This window comes from Maylandia zebra, linkage group LG7 (assembly GCF_041146795.1).
Source record: "Maylandia zebra isolate NMK-2024a linkage group LG7, Mzebra_GT3a, whole genome shotgun sequence".
NCBI lineage: Eukaryota > Metazoa > Chordata > Actinopteri > Cichliformes > Cichlidae > Maylandia > Maylandia zebra.
Window position 1 is genome coordinate 57,874,320 of NC_135173.1, and position 25,772 is coordinate 57,900,091.

At 40.5% G+C, this 25,772-nt stretch overlaps 2 protein-coding genes across 11 annotated transcripts in view; both read left to right on the plus strand.

Annotated features, from left to right (window-relative positions):
- Positions 1-14,727, plus strand: part of rasgrf2a (Ras protein-specific guanine nucleotide-releasing factor 2a) — a 51,381-nt gene extending 36,654 nt beyond the window's left edge. For 4 of the 10 annotated variants that reach the window (XM_076886766.1, XM_076886767.1, XM_076886764.1 and 1 more), the window contains 12 exons: positions 4,069-4,175; positions 5,818-5,832; positions 9,115-9,227; positions 10,169-10,229; positions 10,327-10,356; positions 10,580-10,683; positions 11,252-11,336; positions 11,894-12,091; positions 12,175-12,254; positions 12,333-12,450; positions 13,110-13,178; positions 13,403-14,727. In XM_076886766.1, coding sequence (XP_076742881.1) covers positions 4,069-4,175; positions 5,818-5,832; positions 9,115-9,227; positions 10,169-10,229; positions 10,327-10,356; positions 10,580-10,683; positions 11,252-11,336; positions 11,894-12,091; positions 12,175-12,254; positions 12,333-12,450; positions 13,110-13,178; positions 13,403-13,498 — 1,076 coding nt within the window. In that variant the 3' untranslated portion in view covers positions 13,499-14,727. Of the gene's footprint in view, positions 1-1,539; positions 4,176-5,817; positions 5,833-9,114; positions 9,228-10,168; positions 10,230-10,326; positions 10,357-10,579; positions 10,684-11,251; positions 11,337-11,893; positions 12,092-12,174; positions 12,255-12,332; positions 12,451-13,109; positions 13,179-13,402 lie in introns of those variants that run through there. The other 6 variants (XM_076886768.1, XM_076886765.1, XM_014410416.4 and 3 more) reach the window with 4 other exon arrangements.
- Positions 14,728-15,800: 1,073 nt separating this feature from the next.
- On the plus strand, positions 15,801-24,727 carry ckmt2a (creatine kinase, mitochondrial 2a (sarcomeric)). The gene is made up of 10 exons (XM_004566971.2): positions 15,801-15,891; positions 17,397-17,573; positions 20,384-20,582; positions 21,082-21,177; positions 21,272-21,493; positions 22,287-22,372; positions 22,624-22,747; positions 23,740-23,874; positions 24,144-24,269; positions 24,379-24,727. Exons 2-10 carry the CDS (start codon positions 17,431-17,433, stop codon positions 24,493-24,495), a joined length of 1,248 nt encoding a protein of 415 aa, XP_004567028.1. The 5' UTR covers positions 15,801-15,891; positions 17,397-17,430; the 3' UTR covers positions 24,496-24,727.
- The last annotated feature ends 1,045 nt before the right edge of the window (positions 24,728-25,772 follow it).

Below are 25,772 nucleotides of genomic sequence, written 5' to 3' on the forward strand. Positions count from 1 at the left end.
CAGTCGCCTTGTTGTGATGATGTATTTGATTGTAAAAGTCTCAAAGTTCTAATACTCTTCCATTTTTAATAGTACTATGCCTTTGTTTGTTTTTTGACATGTATATACTGTTACACTGGTGAATGCTCATATTCCATTCCCAGGGTTCCAAATTATGAGATAAATATGATTGTAAAGAAACTCTGTGAGCCCAAAGCTCAGGAAACAAACTCAGGCATTTTGAGGGAGTTTTTTTTCCTACTCTGGCTCTTTATGATGTCACGGAAAGTAGAAACACTATCCTGCCAAAAATATTCACTGGTCTGACTTCACACCCTCATGAACTTCAGTGATATCCCATTCTGAATCCATAGGATTTCATATGATGTCGACCCATGTTTTGCAGCTATAGTAGCCTCAGCAATTCTGGGATGGCTTCCCACAAGGTTAAAGAGAGTGTTTATGGGGATTTTTGACGATTTTTCCAGAAGTGCATTTGTGAAGTCAGACACTGATGTGGCTACCTAGTTTTCAAAACCTAATTTTTTGGAGGCAGAAAATCGAAATAAACTGTTTCCATTAGACCAAGGGTCTCAAACTCATGGCCCACATCACCTCTGCTCATGGCCCGTACATTGACATGAAGAAAAATAATGCAATTTAGCCCGTTACTTTTTGTTAGGGAGGATTTGTTTGTTGTTTGTTGAAATATTTGTGGGTGTTTTCTTGTTTGTTTGTTTGCTTTTTGTACTACTTGAGCAATAAAGATGACAGTGTCAGCAGTGGCCCACAGCTCATTTAAGTTTGAGACCCCTGCTTTAGAAAGTTGAGGAGCTTCACCAAGGCCCAGTATAAGACAAATATGCATCAATAAATGAATCATGCAAAGCTACTCTATTAGAGTCCAAGAAAAAATATATATAACTGGAAATGTTGTTGTTGTTTTAGTGGCTTATTATTAATTTCTTTTTTTCTTTTTTTGTTGTCCCGTTTGGATCTTTAGCCATCAGAATTGTTGTCTTAAGGCCAAGAAAGATGCCAAGCGGATTTATTTTACCAAGTGGATCATCATGGCCTTGCCATATTGGTCCATTTTATTGACCTTTATTATAATTATGTATTTATTTTATTTTATTTTCGGTTGCTACAAACGGGACAGAAATGACAGGGAGATAGGACAGGGAGAAAGAATGAAAGAAAGAGAGGGAGAGAAAGAAAACCAAAGGGGAGAAGAGACAGTGAGAAAGGGGGGAAGAAAGAAAGAAAAACAAACAAAACACCTGGATCACCTGTATGGAGAAAAAAAAACAGAAGCGAAAACAAACAAAAAAGAGCAACATAATAAATACAGCACCATCACAATAAACTAGCTAGCAGTAGATAACAGTTTAATACTAAATATTAAACGCTATTGTGCAGCACGCAAGATAGACAGCGCACAATGTGCTTTGAGGCAGCAGCCAAGAAAGGTGTAGTCCACGTCTGTGAACACCCGTGGGTACACCTGTGTGGATCAGCATGCTTGTATTCCAAAGGTTTCTCCATGTAACGATCTGCTAGGGAGTGTGGGGAGCCATAGCCCCGTCCCCCAGGGCATGAAGCAGGTATGGAGGAGATCCAGGCCCCAGACATCCAGAGGCCCCAGAGTACGAGGACCCGAGGAGGACCACCAAAGGGGGGGAACCGTGCCACCCTCCTGGGAAGAGCTGAGTAGAGCCCCAAACGAGAGGTCACCCAGCAGCTACGGAGCAGAGGCCAGAGGGGGTTGCAGTGGCGTGCCCGCGGGCTCTGCCGGCAGCCAGCTGTGCCAGAGAGGACCGAGCTTCCGGCCCAGAGGCCCGAGGGCACCCCACCCCCCGGAAAGGGTCCAGCCAGGCCACAGGCGCCAGGCCCCGCCAGTCGGCCACCAGGAGTGAGCCGGTACATACATGAGCGCCCAGCCCCAGTCAACAAGAACCACCAACACACCAACGTCTGAGGGCATCAGCCACCGGCAGGGAGTGTGGTGAGGGGAGATAGGCCTCCGTACTTTGGAGGGCCTGAGATGTACCCATAGAGGTTGAGTCTAAGACCCAACCTGACATATAGACACAGACGAACAGGCGCACGCGGACACAAACGTGCATTGCCACCCCCATATACACAACCAAATACTCGGCACTCACCCAACGTGTAGACAGACACAAATAGACACTGCACAGACAGTCACACTCCCCAAACATACTCTATATCCCAGGTCCAGGTACCCCCGCCCTCAGAGGTGCAAGCTGCACCTAGACCCAGGAGATGTAACCCTTCTCTCTGGGGTGGAGGCAAGCGGACCACCTCCTTATCTGCAGTAGCAGGGAGGCCCCACATCCCAGACCCCAGTCTGAGGCCAGCACCTCCTCCCAGCCCCCCAGCCCTGACGGCTAACAGAACCGGGGTGAGTGAAGACCCCAAACCTCCCTCCGCCCGCTCATATGTAGTGCTGCTGTGTGCTGTTCTAAAGTGCATTTAAAACACAGGAGAGCATGGTACTAGCTTCCTATCAGAGAGCAGCACGGCTCCTCCCGAAAACCCTCAGTGTCTATATGCATTTAAAATTGAGGGTAGGGCACCAGCGCCAGAGGTGGGTTGGAGTACACCGACCATCCTCTGGATGCTATAAAACGTGCCCACCCCTAAGGCCCTATATGTATGTGTTATGTGAGAGTGTGAGTAATGTGGATGTCTAGGTTGCAGAATAAAATTGAGGCACAGGCGGACAGAAGGGGACAGAGGGGGAGTACCTCCCCTGCACCCTGGTGACATACCTGCACCCCAAGCCCTGCGTGTGTGTGTGGGTGTGGTAGAGCGGGAAGAGGGAGGCAGCTGAGGATGGGGAGGGAAGAAAGGGAGGGGCAAGCGGCCTACTGGGGCCAGCTCCCCTGCTGACCCCAGTAGGCACCCCCACACTCTGGAACCCACCAGGGCAAGGGGGCCCAGGCCCATCCGGACCGGGGCCTGCAGCAGCAGCACCGCCCAGCCCCACAGAGTCCGGGGCAGCCCACCCGACTCCACCCCAGAGAAAACTGCACCCACCCCATCATCCAATCATCTCCCAAACTACACAAGACAATAGACACCCAGGTTGAGTTCATTCTCTACCTCTCCTATATATCTCCCCCACCTGCAGAGTGAGCTCCTGTAGAGAGGAGACCACCTGCAAAGATATAACAGCCTCCCCACCAGTTAGAGAGCCCCGTAGTTGGGCCGATGCACCAGAGGTCCCCTGCACTGGGGCTGAACCCCCTGCACCCACCCGCCCACAGCTCCGGCAACACAACAGCCAGGACCCAAGCCCCCAAGGCCCAGCCAGAGCCCCAGACCAGGGGCGGAGCACCCCCAGACCCCCAAGCCTCCCCGCCCATCCCGGACCCACCCAGGGGCAGCCAGGCTACCAGGCCAGTAACCAACGTCCGCCAGCACAGACCCTCCCCCATCTCCGCTGTACGCAGCCACAAGGAAAGCACCATCTAAGAGCCACCAGAGCCCCTAACTAGGTCATGGCCACATCCCCCGGGTTAGGCCCTCCAGGGAAAACGTCCCTAGGGAATCCCCAGACGCCCTAAGGCTTATTATTAATTTCTTACAAGTGGCACCAGTATTAACCTTTGCACCTTGTAAACTTTAGCAACACTTTATGATTTATTGTCTTCTCCATTTTTTGTAAATAATTCTGCTGTTTTGGTGCGGATATAGCTCATTTAGTTGAATGGACCACTTATATGTTATAAGGCTACCTACTGGACAGGTGCAGGTTCAACTCTGCCCTGGGAAATTTACTGCATGTCATTCCCTCTGCTTTATTGTCAGTAAAAGCTAAGAGCCAAAAATAAATATGTATTAAAAAAAATACACACACACACACACACACACACACACACACACACACACACACACATATACATATACACATTTATGAGTAGGTTGAGTAGTGCTAGTAACTTAACATTAAAATGAAAGCCAAACCCTGAAAGGACCATGAAAATTTTCTTGATACCAAAATAATAAATGTTGCCTGACATAACATCTTTAATGGCCATGATCTCTGTTTTGTCCTTCTAGGTTTTAACAATTCTGAGAAAGCCTGTGACAAAGAATTCATCATCCGCAGAGCTGCTACTAACAGAGTTCTCAATGTGCTGCGCCACTGGGTTTCTAAGCATTCCCAGGTAAGTCTTCCAGTTAAGTTATAAATTCACCTATTTAAGGACTCTGGTGATTTTCTGTTTCAGTATAAATAGTTGTTCCTGTGTAATGTCACTGTAGCTGTATAGTTGAGAACTCTGGGTAGTAGAGACAGGAGTCCCCAGACAGCAGTCTTCTTGTCTTGCGTATATATTTAATATTTATACAAAAATATTTATACATGGGTAGTCTTTGATGGTGTCATTAGAACAAGCAAAAGCTAAATAACAAAAACTTGCATGTAAGTGACTAATGAAAACCTTTTTGTTTTTAATTAAGAGTAATGTGGTATTTTAAAATGTGTTTTCATTAGCTGGAAACATAGTTGCAAAACTCCTTGCATGCTTCACACTAGTTGAGAACATATGGTCCAACACACATTAAAGTTAAGCTAATTGCCAAACTAATTTTTAGGGAAAGGCGTTATGGACCTTTGATCTTCTGGAGATAGCTCTTTATCAGGAGCAGTGTATGTTTTGGGTCGTTAGCAATTTGGTAGATTAAGCAACAACTCAGACCCAGTTTTCCTGCTGACTGCTGGAAGTTTTCATTCAAAATCTTTACATATCCTTCTGTCTTCATGATTTCTTCCACACTGACAAGATTCCCATTTCCAGATGCACTGAAGCATCCCTACAGCATAATACTAGTGTGTTTCACTATGGGAGTGAAACCTCTCTCTTCTTTCTATAAACATGGCAGCATCTGTATAGGCAAAAAACGCAATAATTTCTTCTCATCTCACCTAAGAATGCACTTCCAGTATGCAAAATCGGTCTCCAGGTTGTCCTTCGCGTACTGGCTTGAAGCTGTGTCTTCTGCAGACGTCTGCACCCTTATAGTTCACTCTCGTCCAGGGCTCTAGTGATTGTCTTCTTTGAAACTACAGTTGCTGAAGTTTATTATATATATATATATATATATATATATATATATATATATATATATATATATATATTCTATAACATATAACAGCAAGCCCTAGTGCATGGTGCAATAAACCACTTTAGCTTCATTTGTGAGGGGTGAAAGTGGTATTAGTCAGTTTCGTCCATTCTATTAAAGCTTCTTTGGAGGAAGAGACCTGCTGAATAAAGACGTTTTATTGCCACTGCAGAGAGAAGTGACACGGTAGATCTGTTACCATTGAATCATCAAGCATTTTGGACCCATCACGACAGAAAGATTTTACTACATTAACAGAATGAAGAGCTGGACTTTAGGTGTTCTCTATAAAGCTAAGGTAGTAGAAATTGGTAGCAATTATACTGAAGATAAATGTTGCCTTCATGGCTCTTGTCATCTCCATGAAGAAGTTTTTAAAACACTGTTGTCTGTGGGAGGAGGAACTTCATGCTGAGCATCTAACCAAGAATAATACTGTGCTGCTGCCTTGTGTGTATATAGCTGACAATAAAAAAGTCAGCCATGTAAGTAAATGTGACCTAAGTAATGACTCATTTGCTCTAGAAAGTTTATAAGAAACCTAGAGCTGGCTAACTGGACCATTGCTCAGCCCACCTGAAAGAGTTTGTTGTTGTGCTTGTTTTGATTGTTTCTTTTCTCCCGTCACTTTTTTCCCTCATGGAGGTACTTTTTGCTCTTCATGTCTTGTCTCCCACCCAGGAAGCATGGAAAAAGGTCAGCATCTTCCCCAGGGTAGCGAAAAGATTATAATTTTCATTTTACATTATATAAGATGCTATTTTTGCAACTGAATATTTAGCTTGGAAAGTAAACTTCTGTTGGTTGGTCCTAGGTTAAGTGTTATGTGGCCATGACCTTTAATTTTTTTTAAATATCATCCTACAAAAGTCAGTTCAGTTTGTGGCTTTTTACACGCTACTACTGCTGGTCTTATAGTTTTGATGTAATTTTCTAGACAGTTTTATTAATTTTTTATGATGCTTTGCCACATCTAACTTATTATAACAACATTGTAAACAGTGTAAAACTGCTACTTCTTCCTAAAAACATGGTCTTAATTGTTAACACTTATCTGCAAATTGCAGCTCTAACAGATAAAAAGGAGCCTAAAAAGTGACAAGTACTTTTGGGATTGTTTTGTTGTTGCATTTCCAGGACATCAGCAGTCACTATCATTTTCAAAGCGGGTGAAATTGATTCACATTGACCTATGCTTCATAACTGGAAAGATTATTACCCCTGAAGTTGGCTTTGTGTTATACTGTAATGATCAAGTGTTGTCATTTATTTATTTATTTATTTATTTATTTATTTTTGAGAAATGTACTTTAGAGCCTCATGCTAACCATCCAGTAAGGTCTAAGGAATCTTCCAAGAATGGTGAGACAGAGAATTAATGGATCATAATTTCATTGCTCTAGAGGAAGTTAGGCCTGCAGTCTATGTTATCATGGCAATGTACCCCAATGGGATGTAAAAGATGCTGGGAAATTTAAAAACAAATGAACACAGAAAAATTAAAAACCATTGGTAAAGTTTTCAAAAGTGCATGTTAGAGTTATAATGTGTCTAATTAGTAGGTATAGCTGATATCCCTGTGTTGGTGTTGTTCCTGTGTCGTCATTATAGGAGCAAGGTAGTTGTATTCACCTGTTTACCATACCTGGCATTGACAACTATAAAGAGGTGAGCACGGGTCAGATCAAAGTACCAACAGCTGACTTGGACCTGTTATTTCTCTGGTGGCCCTGTGGCTCTCCCATGCAGATGTTAAGATGCTGACTCAGTCAGAACCCAACATTTTAGCCTTAAATCTGATCCATGTTCACTCTACCTTAATGTTCATCAACACCAGGTCAGTTAGAATGCAGAATGGCAGTACAGATTTGCAGGCACCTCATTTCCAAACTGTGTAAGTTTTGTTTTGGAGAAATGCACAGAGGATAACAGGCAGCAATTCAGACTAGAGGTTGTAGTCACTCTTCTATGTGGTTTTTATGTAGATGATTGTCTTGTCACTATTGGTTCTGAAGAGGAGGCAGCTTCAAGCATTTGGTCCTCTCTGTGCTTAAGGAGGCTTTAAGTTCACCAACAAGCAACAGATTAGTAACAGACGAGTTATGCTTGCTACCATACCTCAGCAGGAGAGATCAAAGGTTAAGGACTTGGATTTGGACAGTGAAAACTTGCCAGTAGAGAGAGCATTGAGTGTTTAAATAACATTTAAGAGCAAACCTCTCACAAGGAGAAGGATATTATCCACTGTAAGTCCTCTCTATGACCCATTTAAGTTTTCGGGACCTGTTATGTTGTGTTATGGTATCTACTAACATCTGGGCTGGGATGACATGTTGCCACCCACTCTTGCACAAGCATGGACAATCTAGATGGATGACAGCTTGTACATTATAATACTGAGAGGCCCTTTAAATCTTATAACTTTGGAGATGTTGCTTCTGCTTCTGCTCAGTGTAATTCCACTGAAACAAACTAGCATTCCTCACATGCCCTTGGACATGTACAGCTCATTTAGCTGCGAGTAGAATGGACAAGGTGTTTAGAAAGGAGTCAAGGCAGTGATGTAAATTAATATTTGGACAAACTTTTGGATTTCATCATTTAATTTTCTTTCTAGATTGATCCGGGGGAGGGTTGCATGGTTAATTAGGTTCATTTGGAGCTTAGGAAGGAGACAGCTAAAAACAGCTTTGAATCTAGCCTAGGTCAGCTTGCCTGGCTTGAGGCAAGGCTTCAGAGTTAGTTGCTATTTGCTAATTCAGAAGAAGAAATATTCAGATGAGATCAGTGGTTTGCAGAAAGGTGAAATATGAAGAAGAGCAGTCACCTCAGTAGGCTTATTTTCAAGCTTATGGATGGCATTTTGAGAGTTGGGTTAGGCTTAGTAGAGCGCTATACCAGAGGAGGCAAGGCATCAGGTTTTATTGGCTTGGGATCTTCACACTTCTGACCTTGTGCTTCAACATGTACATCCAAAAACATGGCAGAGTGGACATTATCACATGCTTTCTCAGTTTCAGCAAAGCTTTTTGTTTCCAGGTGCAACTACTGCTACAATATAAGGAGGATTTTAGCTAAATATAGACTTCAAGCAGCAATGGGACGTCAGCTGATGATCTTTCCAGATGAATCTCCATTTACTCAGATTAGAGAGGATTGCTTTGGGCCTTCTTAGGTTAAGTGTGAAAGGCGTCTTACAGCGAGAGCTGTGCGACTGGAGGTGCTGTCATCTTTGAACACAGACGCCTTTATTAATGGTCTTGGGGCAATTTATTTCAAGACATGAGAATTTGAGGTATGATAGGATAATGTCAGTAATGAATGAGAACTGGAGTAACTGGAGGATGGAATCGGGCACAAATACATCAAATTTTTGCTAAGGTAAAGGTGTAGATAGGTTTTCAGTCCCCCCACTGGTTCACATCATAGTGAACTGCTAATAGGGTTTGTTCTGTCTCAAAAATACAAAATCTGGATGTGTCTGTCTCGCAGACCTGCATCTCTTCACCTGCTTCCTGCTCTCACTATAGATCACAATGTCATCTGCAAACATCATATTCCACAAAGACTATGTCCTTGCATTTTTCAGCCTTTCAGATTCCACCTTCTGTGTAAGATGTAGTCCAGCTGTGTTCACTTTCCTCCATTCTTATGCTTCACCCCATGTTCCTCCCTATCTTAAAGCACATGCTCACTAAAGTCATTTCCATCTCCTTGGCAAATTCTGGTTACTATTTGTTCCCCTGTATTTCTCTTCTTAACACCATACCTATCCAACACCTCTCATCACCTCTGTTCCCTTCACGTACAACCTCACCCTTTCCCCTTCCCACTGTCATATATGAGTGCAAGCTTAATTAGATGTTAAATACACAATAAACCACTGAAATGAATCTTTCTGTGAGTGCCCACTACTCTAATCTTAACTTCAAGTCTAAGCTTCCCTATAAATATATATGCATGTGTTGTTTCAATCAGGACTTTGAAATGAACAGTGAGCTGAAGGTGGGGGTGATCAGTCTACTAGAAGAGGTGTTGCGAGATCCAGATCTGCTGCCGCAAGAGAGGAAAGCTACAACAAACATATTAAGGTACAAAGGGATTGCTGTAAATATCATTGTGTACTTCTTTTTATCTACACACTGTCCTAGAATTTTTTTTCTGCAATAGGCAAGGTGAAGCCATAGACTGTGCATGCAAAATAGACTTAGTTAACATGTTGTCACCCATTAGTTTGCAGGCGGAAACTTCAGTGTAAGTGTTTAAGACCCTACCTTGCTTTTTCTGTAGTAAAAGTTTCCATATTTGGAAAAGAAGCTGGAGTGCTAAGATAGCACATTCTAGTGGGTTTGGTTATAGCTGTTATTGATAAACTGTAAGGGGGCAATGTGCAGACAAAGTGCAATTAGTAAATATCTGTAATTAGTAAAAGACTTATCCAAGACAAGAATTTCAATCGTCAAAACTGAAGCACAAATTTCTTGTGATGGTCTATCCAGAACAGCTGCCTGTGTCTGTGCACCTGTCAGTCCAATCAGTTTAAGTCATACAAGTGTAAATCTAGGATGAGTGAGTTAAACAGGGTTTTGAGTGCCGTTAACCTAGGCATTTTAACACTAGAATTTATGCAGACAAAGTCACATTTATAGCAGATTGCCTCTAGGGTGAAGTAGGTAAACAGCAGATTACATATAAAAAGAACTGATACTGCTAATTCAGCTCCCTGTGTTGTTAGCCTCATGACCCTGCTTTTGCAGGTCCCTTTCAATAAAATAAACTTTATCTGAAAGATAGGCATAGCTACTGTGCTGTCACCCATTAGTTAGTGAAGACCCTTGTTGTTGTCACGTAACTATGGATGAATTACTTTTTCAAAAATTCATGCAAATTTTAGATCATGATTTTGAATGTTTAGTTGAGTTATTTTCATTGCAACACAAAGTGTTGTAGAGGTTTACATAATGTTCATGAGATCAGCTTTCATATGACTGGCACTGCATGTATGTAATGCTATGTCATTTTTGGTTTTCAGTGCACTTTCTCAAGAAGAACAAGATGATGCTCAGCTCGGGATGGAAGGCATATTACAAATGGTCAGTACTGTCATTTAGCAGAACGAGTTTCATAAAAGATTTTCCTGACAAGTTTATAACTTGTTTGTCGAAATCCTTTATCTCATGAATGACACAGAAGAGCTGCCCGCTTCTACACTTCATTGTGGTAAGAATAATGTCAGTAATGTCATGTCCTTGCCTTGTGAAAAATAGCCGCTGTGGTTACTCTGTATTGAGGAGAATTATGTTACCTCCCTCCTCAAATATCCACAGGTCGTTTCCTTATATGTGGACTTAATTTGTGTTTGTGTGGTACTGTAGTCCCCTGAAGAGCTTTGCAGTTTAGTACTGTTTTTTACACATGCAGTTTGTTTGTCTGTGTTTTCAAGGCGGAGAGTCCTAAATCAGAGTGTTTTGAGTCACTCTCAGCCCTAGAACTAGCAGAACAGATCACCTTGCTGGATCATATTGTGTTCAGGAGTATTCCTTATGAGTAAGTATGTTATACAAGACATTCAAGCTCTCCTTGCATCACCCTGGAGTTATTTAATATGATCATCTCTTTAAAATGTCTTTGTACAGCGCATTTGCCTATATTGAGTCTAGTTGGGTATCTCAACGTGCCTTAAGAATACAGCTGCCCAGTTTATAGTAAGTTAGCAAGTTAACAAATTATACAGTAATTTAACTAGGATTTATTGGCCTGCTAAAACACCTTAAATTAGATGTGTAGAGGACTATAAGCCTGGATCCCAGCAGAATAGCTGATATCATTGGCAGCCTACATCTAGTTGATGTAGGCTGCCAATGATATCAGCTGATCTGCTGGGATCTAGGCTGTTTGATTTTATGGTCTACCTGAACTAACAATATCCTTGATTAATATGATTAGCATAAAACAAAATTACACTTAAAGAAATATAGTATTTGACTCAAAGATAACTTCCCATAGGGGGCTAAAGATTTGGAGGAGTAAAGCTCAGAGATTGTAGGGAACAGATTATGACATGTGGACATACAGTATGTGTAACCTATGATTTTGGATATTTTCTGTCCTGCAGGGAGTTCCTAGGTCAGGGCTTTATGAAGCTGGATAAAACGGAAAGGACTCCATACATCATGAAGACCACCCAGCACTTTAATGATGTAAGACGGTGACTTTTTATCCTGAGCAGTGATGTAGTGGTGGGGCTTATAGGGAGTTTTATAAAAAGTCTGTGGTACAACAGTTGTCTCTCTTGTTCAGTCAGGGGCAAAAGCCAGACAGTTTCTTAAAAAGTGGCCAGTGACCACTACTTAGAGTCCAGTACACATGACATCCCTCTGTAAGCTAGAGGGAGACAGAACTGAAAAAGAGGATTTAACAGACTTAATAATACAAAAGCATTCAGTAATCAAAAAGTGGAAATGGAAAAATACAAGTAAGAGCAGTGCCTTTAATTAAAATATATTTCTACATTTTAAATACTGGATTCTCAATGCTGAAGAATCAAAGGACGAGCTGCATTTAATAGCTGTCTTTCCTAAAATTTCAGTCTATAAAGAAGAAAGCTTTCACAATCAAACTAAATATATATGATTATCCACATTAGATTGGTGGTGTATTCTTTTGCCCACTAATATCAGTGACATAATTTGGCATATCACTGAAGGCAGACAGATTATTGGACACATCTCTCATCTCTCTATACCTTGCTTCACAGATGAGCAACCTGGTAGCGTCTCAGATAATGACCCATACTGATGTGGCCTCCAGAGCCAGCTCCATTGAGAAGTGGCTGGCAGTGGCTGACATCTGTCGCTACCTCAATAACTACAACGGAGTACTGGAGATCATTGCTGCACTCGAAGGCAGTGCCATCTACAGGCTTAAAAAGACCTGGGCAAAAGTCTGCAAACAGGTTGATTCTCCTTTCAGAGAGCTGCTGAAAATAATACCACATCTGTGTACTGAAAAAATTACTCTTTTTTTCATTATTTTCAGACAAAGGGACTGAGGGACAGACTTCAGAAGATTGTGTCATCAGAGGGACGGTTCAAGAACCTCAGAGAGACACTGAAAAAGTAAATATAGCCAGTGAGCAGAGGAAAATGTCTCAAATCAGTTCATAAACACTGTACATTTCTGCTTTGTCTGCACAGCTGTAATCCTCCATGTGTCCCTTACCTGGGCATGTACCTCACTGACCTGGCCTGCATTGAGGAGGGGACACCCAACTTTACAGAGGAAGGCCTTGTTAACTTCTCTAAGATGAGGATGGTAAGGATTACACTTTCCTAAAACTGGAATTTGGCACAAAACTCACAATTCACTGTGCCTTAATGGTCTATATAGCAGAAAAAACTTTAAAAACATAAAATTTGAATCGGGATGTCAGTTATTGAGCTGCTTAAATCCGTTTGAGGCACATATGCCATACTCTATTGAATACTGACTAACGGTCATCTAGGACTTGATTATGATGATCTATTTAGACATTGAACATCTATGCACACAGCCCCTGTTTTTGTCCATCTTTGTGATATGATACTACAATACCTAAAGTCACGGTTTCCAGAATTTTGTCTTAAATAATTTAATACTTGCACTGAATATCTACCTTTACTACTGCTGGAGGCCTAAACAATACTATTGAACTGGCTCTCCAAAAGGCCTGTACTCTGTGCATCTTTTTTAATGAGCTTGTTTCAGATATTTCCTTCGAAATACAAGCATGTAGCAGGGAGTAATTTCAGGTTATTGGTTAGAGACTAACAAGTCTCTTACCAGGACAGCGAGTGAACCCCCCACCCCCCTCACACACACACACACACACACACACACACACACACACACACACACACACACACACACACACACACTCTAGAAAAAAACATCATGTCTGAAGCATTCCAGTAACTTTGTCCTTGGTATCTCAGATTTCTCATATCATCCGGGAGATCCGTCAGTTCCAGCAAACACCGTACAGGATAGAGCACCAACCAAAGGTGTGTCTAATTAGATATTTGTAACGTGTAATTATTGTTAATGATTTTTTTAAGCAGATTTATATGAGCTGTTTACATAATTAAAAAAATATACTGAAGCCAGTTTAGCAGGAAAATGTGTTTAATAACAAACAATCAATATCAGAGTAAGTGTATAATTTTTCACTGCTTAACCTTCAAAAAATCCAAAATCTTTAAATTTAACTTATCTCATTCCATTCCAGGTGACTCAGTTCCTGCTGGATAAAAGCCTAGTGATTGATGAAGATACCCTTTATGAACTCTCACTCAAGATTGAACCCCGACTACCACCTGGCTAACTGCATCTTCTAAACAGACATATAGTTGATATATATACAATTTCTAGCTCAGAGCAACACATTCATTCATTCATTACACAGCAGGGGTTGTTACATAGAATGCCATCAATCACTGCGCTTGGGAAACTCAGGAGAAAATGTGCCTTACTGAAGTGTATATTTAGTGAGCAGACTATAAAACAGTGGTACAGTTCTGTTACCTATTCAAAGTTGTCCTTACAACATATCAGTTTTCTGTAACACAAATCAAATGAACACAAACTAGTTGCACTAGTTTACACAGTAAGTTTGGGGTTGTTGGGGTTGTTGGGGACCCTGTAGCAAGTAATCAAGTAATTGCATAATTGAGTAACTGAGAAAGTCTGTGTGTGTGTGTGTGTGTGTGTGTGTGTGTGTGTGTGTGTGTGTGTGTGTGTGTGTGTGTGTGTGTGTGTGTGTGTGTGTGTGTGTGTGTGTGTGTAGACATGCTGGGTTTCCTAAACAGCTGGAGTACGTCACATATTTTATCTACTTTAATACTGTCTGTTTCACAGGAGACGTTATCTAACGCTTCGCTTTTTATCTTTTTTTAATCTTACGCTATGATAAAAAGGAAAAATGAAAGCTTTATGTTCTTACAGATTCTCTCGCATGTCAGAGCAAAAATCCTTAAAGTTTAAACACATTGCAGGTTTTGAAATATGCTCATTACAGTTTTTAAGACATTTTTCTTTCTCTTTACAATCAGATCCTGTCTTTTGAGTTTTTTAATGTTTATGATTTTGTACACAAAACTTTTTGAGCTTCACTTTTTGAGAGTTGGACTCAAGGGGTTCTTTCATGCTACAAAAGCATAGTGCCACATATTCTTGATATGTGGCACTATTCTTAATAGTTCCCGTCAATGTGATCAATTTTTCATATTCATATTTCAAACTCTATTGAGTGTATTAGTGAAATAGTAAGATCTTTGCACTATTAATTTATTATTAATTCAAAGATTTTCATTAGACTGTAATTTTGATTATAACATGAATATAGTGTGATTTCCCCTGTACTTAAAATTTTGTGCTTGTTTGATGTCTTTGGGATGTGGTAGGGATGGGTTATTGGGTCTGGGGGCGTATTTTTTGCCATTTCAAAGGTCCGGAATCTGCTTTCTTACACTGCTGCATACTTTGAAGTTACAGTTTTGCTAATGTATTTATAAGCTTAAAAATAAAATAAAAAATAAACTGTTCAAACTGTAATTCTGATGCACATTGTTGTTTTATCAAGCAGAAAGAGGACACATAAAATCATCAAAAAGAAAAAAAATGAACACACATTGTTGCCAAAATAAAACTTGCACACAGACTAATGCAAGTTCACTGAGAAGAGATCACTTGGAAGAATTGAGCATGATTTACTGAGATATTGAAAAATAATGGATTTCATAATTAGACTCATGACCCATCATGGCAGACCAGAATCTCAGCAGTCATAGGATTTAGGACGCCATAGATTAATGATGTCAGCACTGAGAGTGACAGTGTGGGAAAATGTCAGTAAAAAACATGGCACAAAAACAGAAAACCAAATAAAAAGTGGGTTGAAAATTGGGTTGCAGATGTGCAGCAACTGTAAGGAAAGCAGCCAAAATTGTGTGCCCTACATAAGCATAAGCAGGGTATGAGTTGAGCCATCGGCCATAATATTACACTCTCTCTCTCTCTCTCTCTCTCTCTCTCTAAATTCATTTCCCTCTCGCCCTTGCGGGGGTCTTTACCCCTACTTAAAGCTCGGTTCCTCTACCAGATTCCTGGGACCTTGAGGTTCCTGCATCTTTGCTGTTCCAAAGACTGAAGTCTTCTGGACAGAGAGTCTTCTGGGATCTGCTGGATCTTAATCAAATAAAACAAGCTGCACTGAAGTTTACCCATACCCATGCAGCTTATTAGCTGACAGTGCATTGGGAGGACAGTACTTGTGTACAAAACTCTAAGGTTTATACTGGGAGATCTAGTTTCTCTTGGTATTGGCTACAGTGAGTCTAGTTTAACTACCTATCCACATAGGATTTTCTCACTAAATTTTATCCATGGGATTTTTGTAATGTGCAAATATTGAATCCTCTAACTCAGGGCATGGCTGCTGCTGTACATAGCTCTCATGGTCACAGAAGTGGAACAAGAGATCATTTTCAAATATCAAGGTCAAACTGGACAGTGATATTGGAGCCTTGGTGGTCATGGTTAATCATGGCTCAGCAGAAAGCATACTATACGTCCATTGGCTTATAATTATTTCTTTCTGAACTTTTGATTGGCTCCGACCTTCTAATCCCACATGACGGGGTGGAGCCTTGTGTAAGAGGAGAGTGAAAAGCTGTTTAACAAGAGACCCTGAGCAAGAAGGCAGCAGCTTTTCTACAGGTACTGTATCTCCTTTCTCTTATTTCTCCTACAGAAAGCCTTCATTTGCTTCCAATACTTGGGAAAATTATTGAGCTGGTTGTAGAGCTAGTATTAAAGATCCAGGCTGTATACAAAAAAATTGCATGCTTTTGACATTCAAAATGAATGTGAAGTTTAAAAGCTATGGACAAGGAAAGCAGGTGGAAGGTGAAGCAGGATTTGATGATGATTTCAAGGTGATATGTAAGCAAACAACAGGAAGAAACGTAGAAAATCAAACAGAGAGTAGGTGCTTTTTTTTTTTACATGAAAAGTTTCCAGTTAAAAGGTCACAGCAACCAGGGGAGGGGACAGTGATCTTAGAGCATCTGTAAGATCTCATAATTTTCAGTGTTGGTTAGTAGAGGTGGTTTCTCACAGGCTGATCTCTAGAAAGAACTCTTGCACTCTCTTTCCACCTGTTTTTCATCCTGATACATCAGCTCTCCTGTACACTTCACCTTCCAACTGCCTTGTTTCCATCTGTCTGTCCCACTGCCTTATGAGGTTCTGGTCTTATGACCAGTTCTGAATGTCACCGTCTGAGCCAGGCATGGCTTGGATCTTGACACTGAATCCTGGCAGTGCAACCGCCTTCCACCAATCTATAAATACTACGCCCATTGACCCACAGAGTGAACTGCCTTTAACCTACACAGAGAAAGGAAAAGCCTTAGAGTGGGACAAACGGAGCTCATAAAAATCATGCGACTAACTGAGTGACTTTTAATTTCAGGTCTGACTCTGATTAATAGGACTAACAACGACCTCACAGCTCCCCTCTATATAAAGACACACTCTCATGGACACAATCCACAGAGGATAAGCTAAAATTTGACCTTCCAGGCCAGGTCCATGAAACTAAATGAATTGCTTTTGTGGGACATTTCGACAAAATTAACAAGAATGATTATTAAAGCCATTTCTTTTTGAATAAATGTCGCATTTTTTGTTAGCTTACGGCTGACTTCTCACTGTTCAATAGCAAAGCATTAGTGTCATATGAAACCTGCCATTCTGTGTCATATGAAACCTGCCATTCAGACTGCGATAATAACACTAAGAGTGTTTGCCAGAGCCTCCCATGGTCTAAGCTTGATATAATATTGAATAAAACTTTTCATGGGTGAAAGGTCATTAGATAAGAGCAAGTTAGGCCTAGATTGTTCTGGGTATCCTACCTTAATCTTTAGAACTCTCACTACAATCACATCCCAATCCTCAGCCCTAACCCTGACCTGATCCTTTTTTGGATTTTTTTCGCAGTTTTATTCTACACCCCAAAACTATAACATCATGATAATGTGATTGGTCACTTGCAATGCTGAATTTACAGCAACATTTATTATGATGATCCAGGGACACCACAACATGAGGATACTAGATACACATCAGGTGTCCATTTCCACTTTGCCTGTACGTGTATATGTTAGCACCATTCACAAGTCATCAACAAAACCTTGCTTTTGTGTTTTTATATGTAGTCCTTTTGCTACTGAAAACCCAGCTAGCAGAAAAATGGCAAGCTCTTTCACACGCCTGATCTCCAAGCGCAATACAGCTGTGCTGTTGGCCGGCTTGGGAGCAGGAACAGCTGGATTCTTGTTGAGTGAAAACAGTTCTCTGGCTGCTGAGGCAAAGAAGAAGCTTTACCCTCCCAGGTAAGACAGGTCAACATTAGCACCACTAATGCCACCAAGGGGTGACCAGTTGTAAAAAGAACTTGGTTGGCTAGAAATCTGTTAGAACATTACCATTTGGCTTCCTTGTTCTATGACCCTAATAGTTTTTTATTTTTTGAAGAATTTATGATCTCAGTGCAACTAAAGCTTTACTTTGTAAAATATGACAACAATTTAAAAAAGGAGGATAAAACCAGGGGTGCTCTAAGATTCAGCCTACATTACCTTGTTATTGACAGGTTGTTACAGTATATTTACACATCGCTCAGTCACATCTGCCCCTCACTGGCTATGTACGGCAGGGGTGTCCAACTTCAGGTCTCAAGGGTCCTGCCAGTTTGAGATATCACCCTAGGTCAGCACACCTGAATCAAATGATTAGTTCATTACCAGGCCTCTGGTGAACCTTAAGACAGGCCATTTATATAGCCCTATAAATCAGCTATGTTGGACCAAGGACACATCTAAAACCTCCAGGACACCGGCCCTTGAGGCCTGGAGTTGGACACCCCTGATGTGTGGTTTCAAAATACCAAGTGGCAAATGATACAATTCAACTAGTTAATCTATGGGCATGTCTGAAAGACATGAAGTTCCTGAATGACATTCTAAATTTAGAGAAAACTAAGGTTATTTTACTCTACCCTAAAAATATTAAAACATGGCCTCTCACCAGAATCTTATGCTAGGTGGCATTACCTTAGCCCCCAATAACAGTGTGAGGAATCTTGGAGTCATTTTTGACCAGGATATGTTCTTCCATTGATAACATTTGCAGGGATATCTTCATCCATTTGCGCAATACCACTAAATTGAAAATTAAGTTTAAAACTTTTCTTTTTGATAAAGCTTATAATTACTGCTGACTTAGTGACCCTGAACCTCAATCCTTAGTTCTGCTGCGTCATCTTTTCACTCTCTGGTGATGCTATACACCACTATTATATTTAACCATTAATAGTTAATGGCTCTCTCTTTCATAGCGCGCCTTTTGTCCTGTCTCTCCCTGCTCACTTCTATTTCCCTTTCCCCCAACTTCCCCTTGAGCCTGCTGGAGGCTTCTTCCTGTTAAAATGAAGTTTTTCCTTTATACTGTCATCTAGTGTTTACTCATGGGGTTGACTTTCTAATATTGTTGTGCCTTTACACTAAAATATTGTAGGGTGTTTACTGTTCAATATAAAGTGCCTTCAAGCATGAGTTGGTACTACACAAATAAAACTGAATTGAATAGAATGATGTCACAGTGGCTTTGTACATCTTTCATATACACTCTATGCTTAAGCAAGAAGAAAGACAGTCAAAAGTGAGGTGAAAGAGTAGGTTACATCATAGGGACTGATGACAATAAGAGATGTGAGGATTGAAGCAAAAAGTTCTTTCTGCAGTAGATGACCTTGACCAGTCAGTGAGTAGGTATTAGACTGCAATTATCTCCCTTAAAAACAGACAGACCAACTACGTGCCTCACATCACTTGCACATTTCATAAGAGTGACTCACTACAAAATGTTTCCATAACAGAAATAAGCAGAAGGTGACATCACTAGACTGTTTATGAACTGATTCATGTGTTCAAAGTAAAAGTACCCTGCATACTGTTTTGTATTTTCTATATAACAAGTTATTGTTTCACAGCAATTTTCCAACTTCTGGGATAAATAAGGGCTTTCTGATCTCATCTTATGCACTGAGCCTACAGCATTAATAAACATGTGTGGATTGTGTCAACACAGTCCAACTAAACATCTGAGAGTTTCAAAGAGTACACAATGTCATGTCAGATATGCTGGCGATGTCTTGCAAGATCAGTGACGCTCTCACATTTCATCTGGGTTACCTTTGGCTCACTCTCACTTACTTTTTCACACTGTATTTTATGCTCTCCCCTTTTACTGCCTTTACCCACTCATCCTATGCATACATAGAGTACACTTGCTTCTCTGGTGGCTGAAGATAGATTTTTCTGATAGTGTGCTCATATTTAGGCTCCAGGATAAATTTGGAATGATTTGAAGCCTACTTAGTGCCACTGCATGCTGGATCAGAATCTAAAAGCACCTTAAGTTCCTAATAGTTTTACACAATATAAAGATTCAGAATTTAGCCACTGACTCCATATACTCTTTGTCCAATATTAGATTCCTGATATTGATGAACTCTCTGATTCCAGAGTTATAGTACTCTTACCCCCTAAATAGCAGCTAAGTTTAGCAGCTAGTTGAGGACAAATGGGAGCCACCAGTAGCTATTATCAACCTCTGGCTCTCTTTCATTGCATGTCTTTTGTTCTGTCAAATGGCTGCCCCTCCCTGAACCTGGTTCTTCTGGGGGTTTCTTCCTGTTAAAAGGGAGTTTCTCCTTTCTACTGTTGCCAAGTGCTTGCTTAGATAGGGTCATTTTATTGTTAGGGTTTTTCTCCATTATTGTATGGTCTTTACCTTATAATATACAGTGTCTTGGGGTGACTGTTGTTGTGATTTGGCGCTATACAAATAAATAAATAAAAACCCCTAAGTTAGCAAAATAAAAGAACAAAAATTACCTAAAAATCTTTCCCCCAACCCCAAACCAACAATGTACACATCAAATTGTCTATTTGCTTACAAATGAGATATCTCCAGGTTAACCAACTGGTATTCTGTACCACAGCTATATGCTAGATCAGCACTGAATACGTTGAAGGGAAAATTATGTTGTCAACATTAGCTGGAGTAAGAAGGAATATTATTCCTTCTGTGTCGTAACTCTCAAAACTTTTACATTTCTTCAATCCGTCTCCTCTTGAAGCTCTGATTACCCTGACCTGAGGAAGCACAACAACTGCATGGCCTCTGCTCTTACTCCAGCTATTTATGCCAAATTGAGGGACAAAGTCACCCCCAACAACTGGACCCTTGACCAGTGCATCCAAACGGGAGTCGACAACCCTGGACACCCTTTCATCAAGACAGTGGGTTGCGTGGCTGGTGACGAGGAGAGCTATGAGGTAAAACAAAGTGGGTTTTGTTTAAATTATCCACTGAATAACCTGTGCTTATCTTAATAATAATCAGTATATTGATTAATTGTAAATCTGGTAATACGTGAGAACTCAAAAACTGAGGCAGTAAGGTTAAAAAAAAGCATGCCTCATATCACTTGCACATTTCATAAGAATTACTCACTACAAAATGTTTCGACAACAGAAGATAGCAGAAGACTTTTTATGAACTGATTCATATGTTCATAGCTAAAGTATCATGCATACTGTCAGAAATGATGTGTCATTATACAGAGTGTAGTACCTGAATGAAAGTATGGTTGGAACAGTCTTTTTTCCCCATTAAGCCAGTAACTGTTGATTCTTTGTCATAGAGCTGATGATTATCCTTATTATAAAGGTGCAATTCCACACCGTCTATATCATAAGACATCAACTGTCAAAGTAAACTTCTGACTTCCTGAAACAAACCTACACTGCAGACTTTGTTTGCTGGTGCTTCTAGGTGTTTGCTGAGCTCTTTGACCCTGTCATCAAAGACAGACATAATGGCTATGACCCCAGAGTCATGAAACATCCTACTGACCTGGATGCCTCCAAGGTTAGACCATAGCTTCTTGCCACTATAATTTCAGTGCATCCATATTCGATTTCTACACGTATGAAACACTTGTCTTTGCCTTTGTCCTTTCCAGATAACCCATGGCATGTTTGATGAGAATTATGTTCTGTCATCCCGGGTGCGTACTGGCCGTAGTATCCGTGGGCTTAGCCTCCCCCCAGCCTGTTCGAGGGCTGAGCGCCGTGAGGTGGAGCGGGTAGTAGTGACAGCCCTAGCTGGCCTTAAAGGAGACCTGGCTGGACACTACTACAGCCTAGGAGACATGACGGAAAAGGAGCAGCAGCAACTTATTGATGTCAGTTAATCATTTCAGAGAAATGTATACGCTTTCCTTTATATTTAAACTTATGATTTAATGTTATTTGTAATTATTATTTTGTGTGAATGGTAAATTTAAAAATGGTAAATATAGAGATTTATGGGGTGGATGTTTCTTTGGCACCCAGCACTTTGTTGGGTATCCGTTTAGCTTACTGGTTAAACAGGCACCATATGCCTTACAGCTGAAATGCAGTGGCTTGATTTCAGTCTAACCTGCAGCCCCTTGCTGTATGTCTTCTCCTTCTCCTTCTCGCCCTCTTTCCTGTCTACTCTTCACTGCTGAACTGCCAGATAAGGACAAAAATAAATCTTAACAAAATATGTTGCTTAAATAGAGTTTAAAACTTTCCAAACTGAAATAAGGCTTTCAACAGAAGGTGAAGAAACAGCAGCTGTGGCTTTATGTTCAGGTCATCTGCAGGGATATCAACTGACAGTGAAATGGGATAAGCTGTACTCTTGCATAATACCACTTTGAACCACAAGATGGTGCAGCAACCCCGTGTAGCTTCTGTAAAGGCTGTTCATCTATATTTATATATATATATTTATTTATTTTTTGAGAATATATTTTTTAAATCCATTTTTTAAAGACTAATCTCATTGCAGCCTCAACAGTACCTATTAAAAAAGACCAATGCCCTTTTATATATGACTCTTTGAAATCTTTTCATCACCAAATTGTAAAGAAGTCTTTCTTCCCTTTAAAATCTAAAAATCTACATCTCTTTCCTTCTTGATCCTCCCTTAACCATTCCCACCTGTAGGATCACTTCTTATTTGACAAGCCTGTCTCTCCACTGTTGACATGTGCCTTTATGGCCAGAGACTGGCCAGATGCCAGGGGGATCTGGTATGGTCTATTCAGTTCTTGTGCATGTCCGCTGCTGTGTGACCATGTATGAGTTATTATTGTGCCTGTTCCTGGAAACTGAGCCACTAAAACAGCAGGAAGTTTGATGCTGTGTTTTCCATTTGGTGTGCATAGCTTTTTATAAACGCATGTTTTTGCACAGACGACAAGTGTGAATATCAAAGTGCCTTGTGTCATGAGTCATCAGCAGTAATGAAAGACGAGTAGTTTTCTTGTTTTCTTTTCCTCAGGCACAACAATGATAAGACCTTCCTGATCTGGGTCAATGAGGAGGACCACACCAGAGTTATCTCCATGGAGAAGGGCGGCAACATGAAGAGAGTGTTTGAGAGATTTTGCAACGGACTCAAACAGGTACAGTGGAGTGTGATGTCAAACAGAGTAAAGGGATATCATTTTGATAATTAGACAGTCTTTTTTGTGGCTGCTAATGTTGCTGAGTTGTATCAGGCTGAAATATCTCAATTATTACTCAGTTTATAAACATTCGTGTTTATACACGAATTGTGTCAAATTTCATATTTGACACATCTTCATTTCAGTCATCAAAAAGGATTATTCTTTGTGACACATTAAATCCACTGTGAGGTGCAAACTCAGCTGTTGTAACTCTGTTTGGCCACTGGTTTAAAAAATAAATGCATCACACTCCCAAACTGTATATAAAAGATGGGCAAAGCCACCATTCCATTCCTGACAGGTTTTAATAACGTTTCAGCATTTTAGTCATTGTCATGTTGTTTTTGGGGACCAAAAGAAACCATATTTGGACAAGAGGGTAGAACTTATTAGCTAGTACTACCTAGCTCGATTAGCAGGTTGGATCCATTAACTATTCAAAGACATATACCTGTTAAGTAGCAGACTTATAAAATACTAGAATTTCACTCACCAAAATTATGTGCATTGGCTTGATTATGAGCCAGGCTCCAGTGGCCACTAGAGGAACTGCATTTCATTAATTTAGCTATGTTACTTCACATGTCAGCACTATCCAATTTTGGTCATTTGGGGCATCTGAAAACAAGTGTCATAATTCTGAGTCTTTGATCCAGCACTTTGAGTGTTTTAAAATTCTGTTTATTAATAAATAATTTCTGTTTGATGACTAGTTTACTTACAGTCTACGTTTGAAAAAGGGAACAAATGTTATATATTATCTATCCTGACTCATAATAAAAGAAAACTGCATTTATTTCATTATGTACTTATTTTGTTAACATGAAAACTCCTCAAATTTCAAACTTCTCAGCTCTCAACTAAAGCGCTGCAAAAAGTGATTATCTTGCTCAACTATTATGTATAGATAAAATGTGATTGGGCAACCATGAACATACTGTTTACAGGTGGAGCACCTGATCCAGGAGAGAGGGTGGGAATTCATGTGGAATGAACGTCTGGGATACGTCCTCACATGTCCGTCCAACCTGGGCACCGGCCTCAGGGCGGGTGTCCATGTACGCCTGCCAAAACTAAGCAAGGTAATATAATGACACTATAACACTATAATTTTAAGTTCTGTTCACTTTTATTTAAATATTTTCAATTTACGACAACAGTTGTCTCATGGGACTTCTGTCAGCTAATTTTTAAAGGTTTCTATAATCCAAATTCTTCCTCATGATCTCATCTAGAATTTTTTTTAAATCCCCCAAAAAACCCAACTTCTATTCATGTTATTATTTCTGTTCTTGAAAAAGAAATCTTTTAACTACAGTTTCAACATGTTATAAATGATTCCAACTTACAGGACACACGTTTCAGCAAAATCCTTGACAACCTGCGGCTGCAGAAACGCGGCACAGGGGGAGTCGACACGGCTGCTACTGGTGATACCTTTGACATTTCCAACCTTGACCGTCTGGGCAAATCTGAAGTGAGGAGATTCTTTTGTTGCACAATTTCTTTTTTCATGCTAATAAGCTCACATGCATCAGTTCTATATAACGCCCTGTCTGAGCTATTCTGTTGCTGTGTGCTTCTAGGTGGAGTTGGTCCAGTTGTTGGTTGACGGCGTCAACTACCTGATTGAGTGTGAGAAACGGCTGGAAAAAGGCCAGGATATCAAAATCCCATCTCCCATTGTTCAGTTTAGGAAATGAAAACTGAACTCCTCAGTTTCCTCGGTGACCTGATCAGTCCTCCCTCTCAAACTGAGCCTGCTAGAGCACCTGAGAGGGACTCCCATCAGCGAGGAGAAAGCATTCTCTTTAAGTTTCCAAGACAGAGTGCATTTCTTTAAGATAAATCATCTTAGACGTGTTCTTTAGAGGAAAACTCTACCTCAAGAAAATTGTAACCCCAAGTTCAATGAATAAACACTATACAACATTTTATTGCTTTCATTTTGTTTTTTGCTATTGTTGTTTTTCACTTTGGCTGAGCAATAAAGTGTAGAAAGTGGTTCAGAATTCTTTCACTGAAGCACGGTCTGTTGTTTGTATGAAGATAATGTCAGTTTTGTAGTTATTAGATGTCAGTTTATTTTCCTATCATCATCAGCCACTTTATTAGGTAAACCATGCTGGTGCTGGGTTGGAAACCCTTTTGTCTTCAGAACTGTCTTAATTATTAGTGGCTGAGATTCAAAAAGGTGCTAGAAACATTCCTGAGATTTTGGTTCATACTGTCATGATAGCGTCAACCAGTTGCTGCAGATTTTCCAGTTGCACGTGATGGTTATAAAGGAATGGACATGGTCAGCAATAATACTCAGGTAGGCTAATAGTGCTCTGTTGGTACTTACGGGTCCAAAATGTACCAAGAAAATACCCTGCGCACCATTTCACCACCACGATCATCCTGAAACATTGACACAGTATGGATCCATGCTTTTATGTTCATGCCGATTCTGACCCTACCATCTGAACATCACAGTAGAAATAAAGATTTTTCCTGTCCTCTGCTGGCCAATTTTGGTGAGCTTGTGCACATTGTAGCCTCAGTGTCCTCTTCTTAGCTGACAGGAGCGCCATCTGGTATGGTCTTCTAATTCTGTAGCCTATCAGCTTCAACGCTTAACATTCAAAGTTGGTGTCGCTGTAACAAGTAGTTATTTGAGCTACTGCCACCTTTCTAGTGGCTCAAAGTAGTCTGGTCCCTTTCCTCTGACCTCTAAAAATCTATAAGTTAACTGAATACGCTCTCCTTTCCTAACCATTATCTAAACCGTAGAGATGGTTGCGCAGGAAAATCCCAGTAGATGTGCAGTTTTTGAAATCCTTAGATGAGCCCATCTATAGCATCAACAACCATGACATTATCAAAGTAATGTCAATCGCCTTTCTTTACCTCTCCAAAGCTGGACCCAGCTGTAAATCTGGTAAGGATTATGCCTAAAAATCCCACTACAGGAATAGGAAAGATCCTGCATATGCCT

Bases quoted from the DNA above. Each gene is read 5' to 3' on its own strand.
- ckmt2a (XM_004566971.2), top strand. From the start codon at position 17,431: ATGGCAAGCTCTTTCACACGCCTGATCTCCAAGCGCAATACAGCTGTG. The intron at 20,583-21,081 runs GTAAAACAAAGT...TGGTGCTTCTAG, and splicing joins GTGACGAGGAGAGCTATGAG to GTGTTTGCTGAGCTCTTTGA. The intron at 21,178-21,271 runs GTTAGACCATAG...TGTCCTTTCCAG, and splicing joins CTGACCTGGATGCCTCCAAG to ATAACCCATGGCATGTTTGA.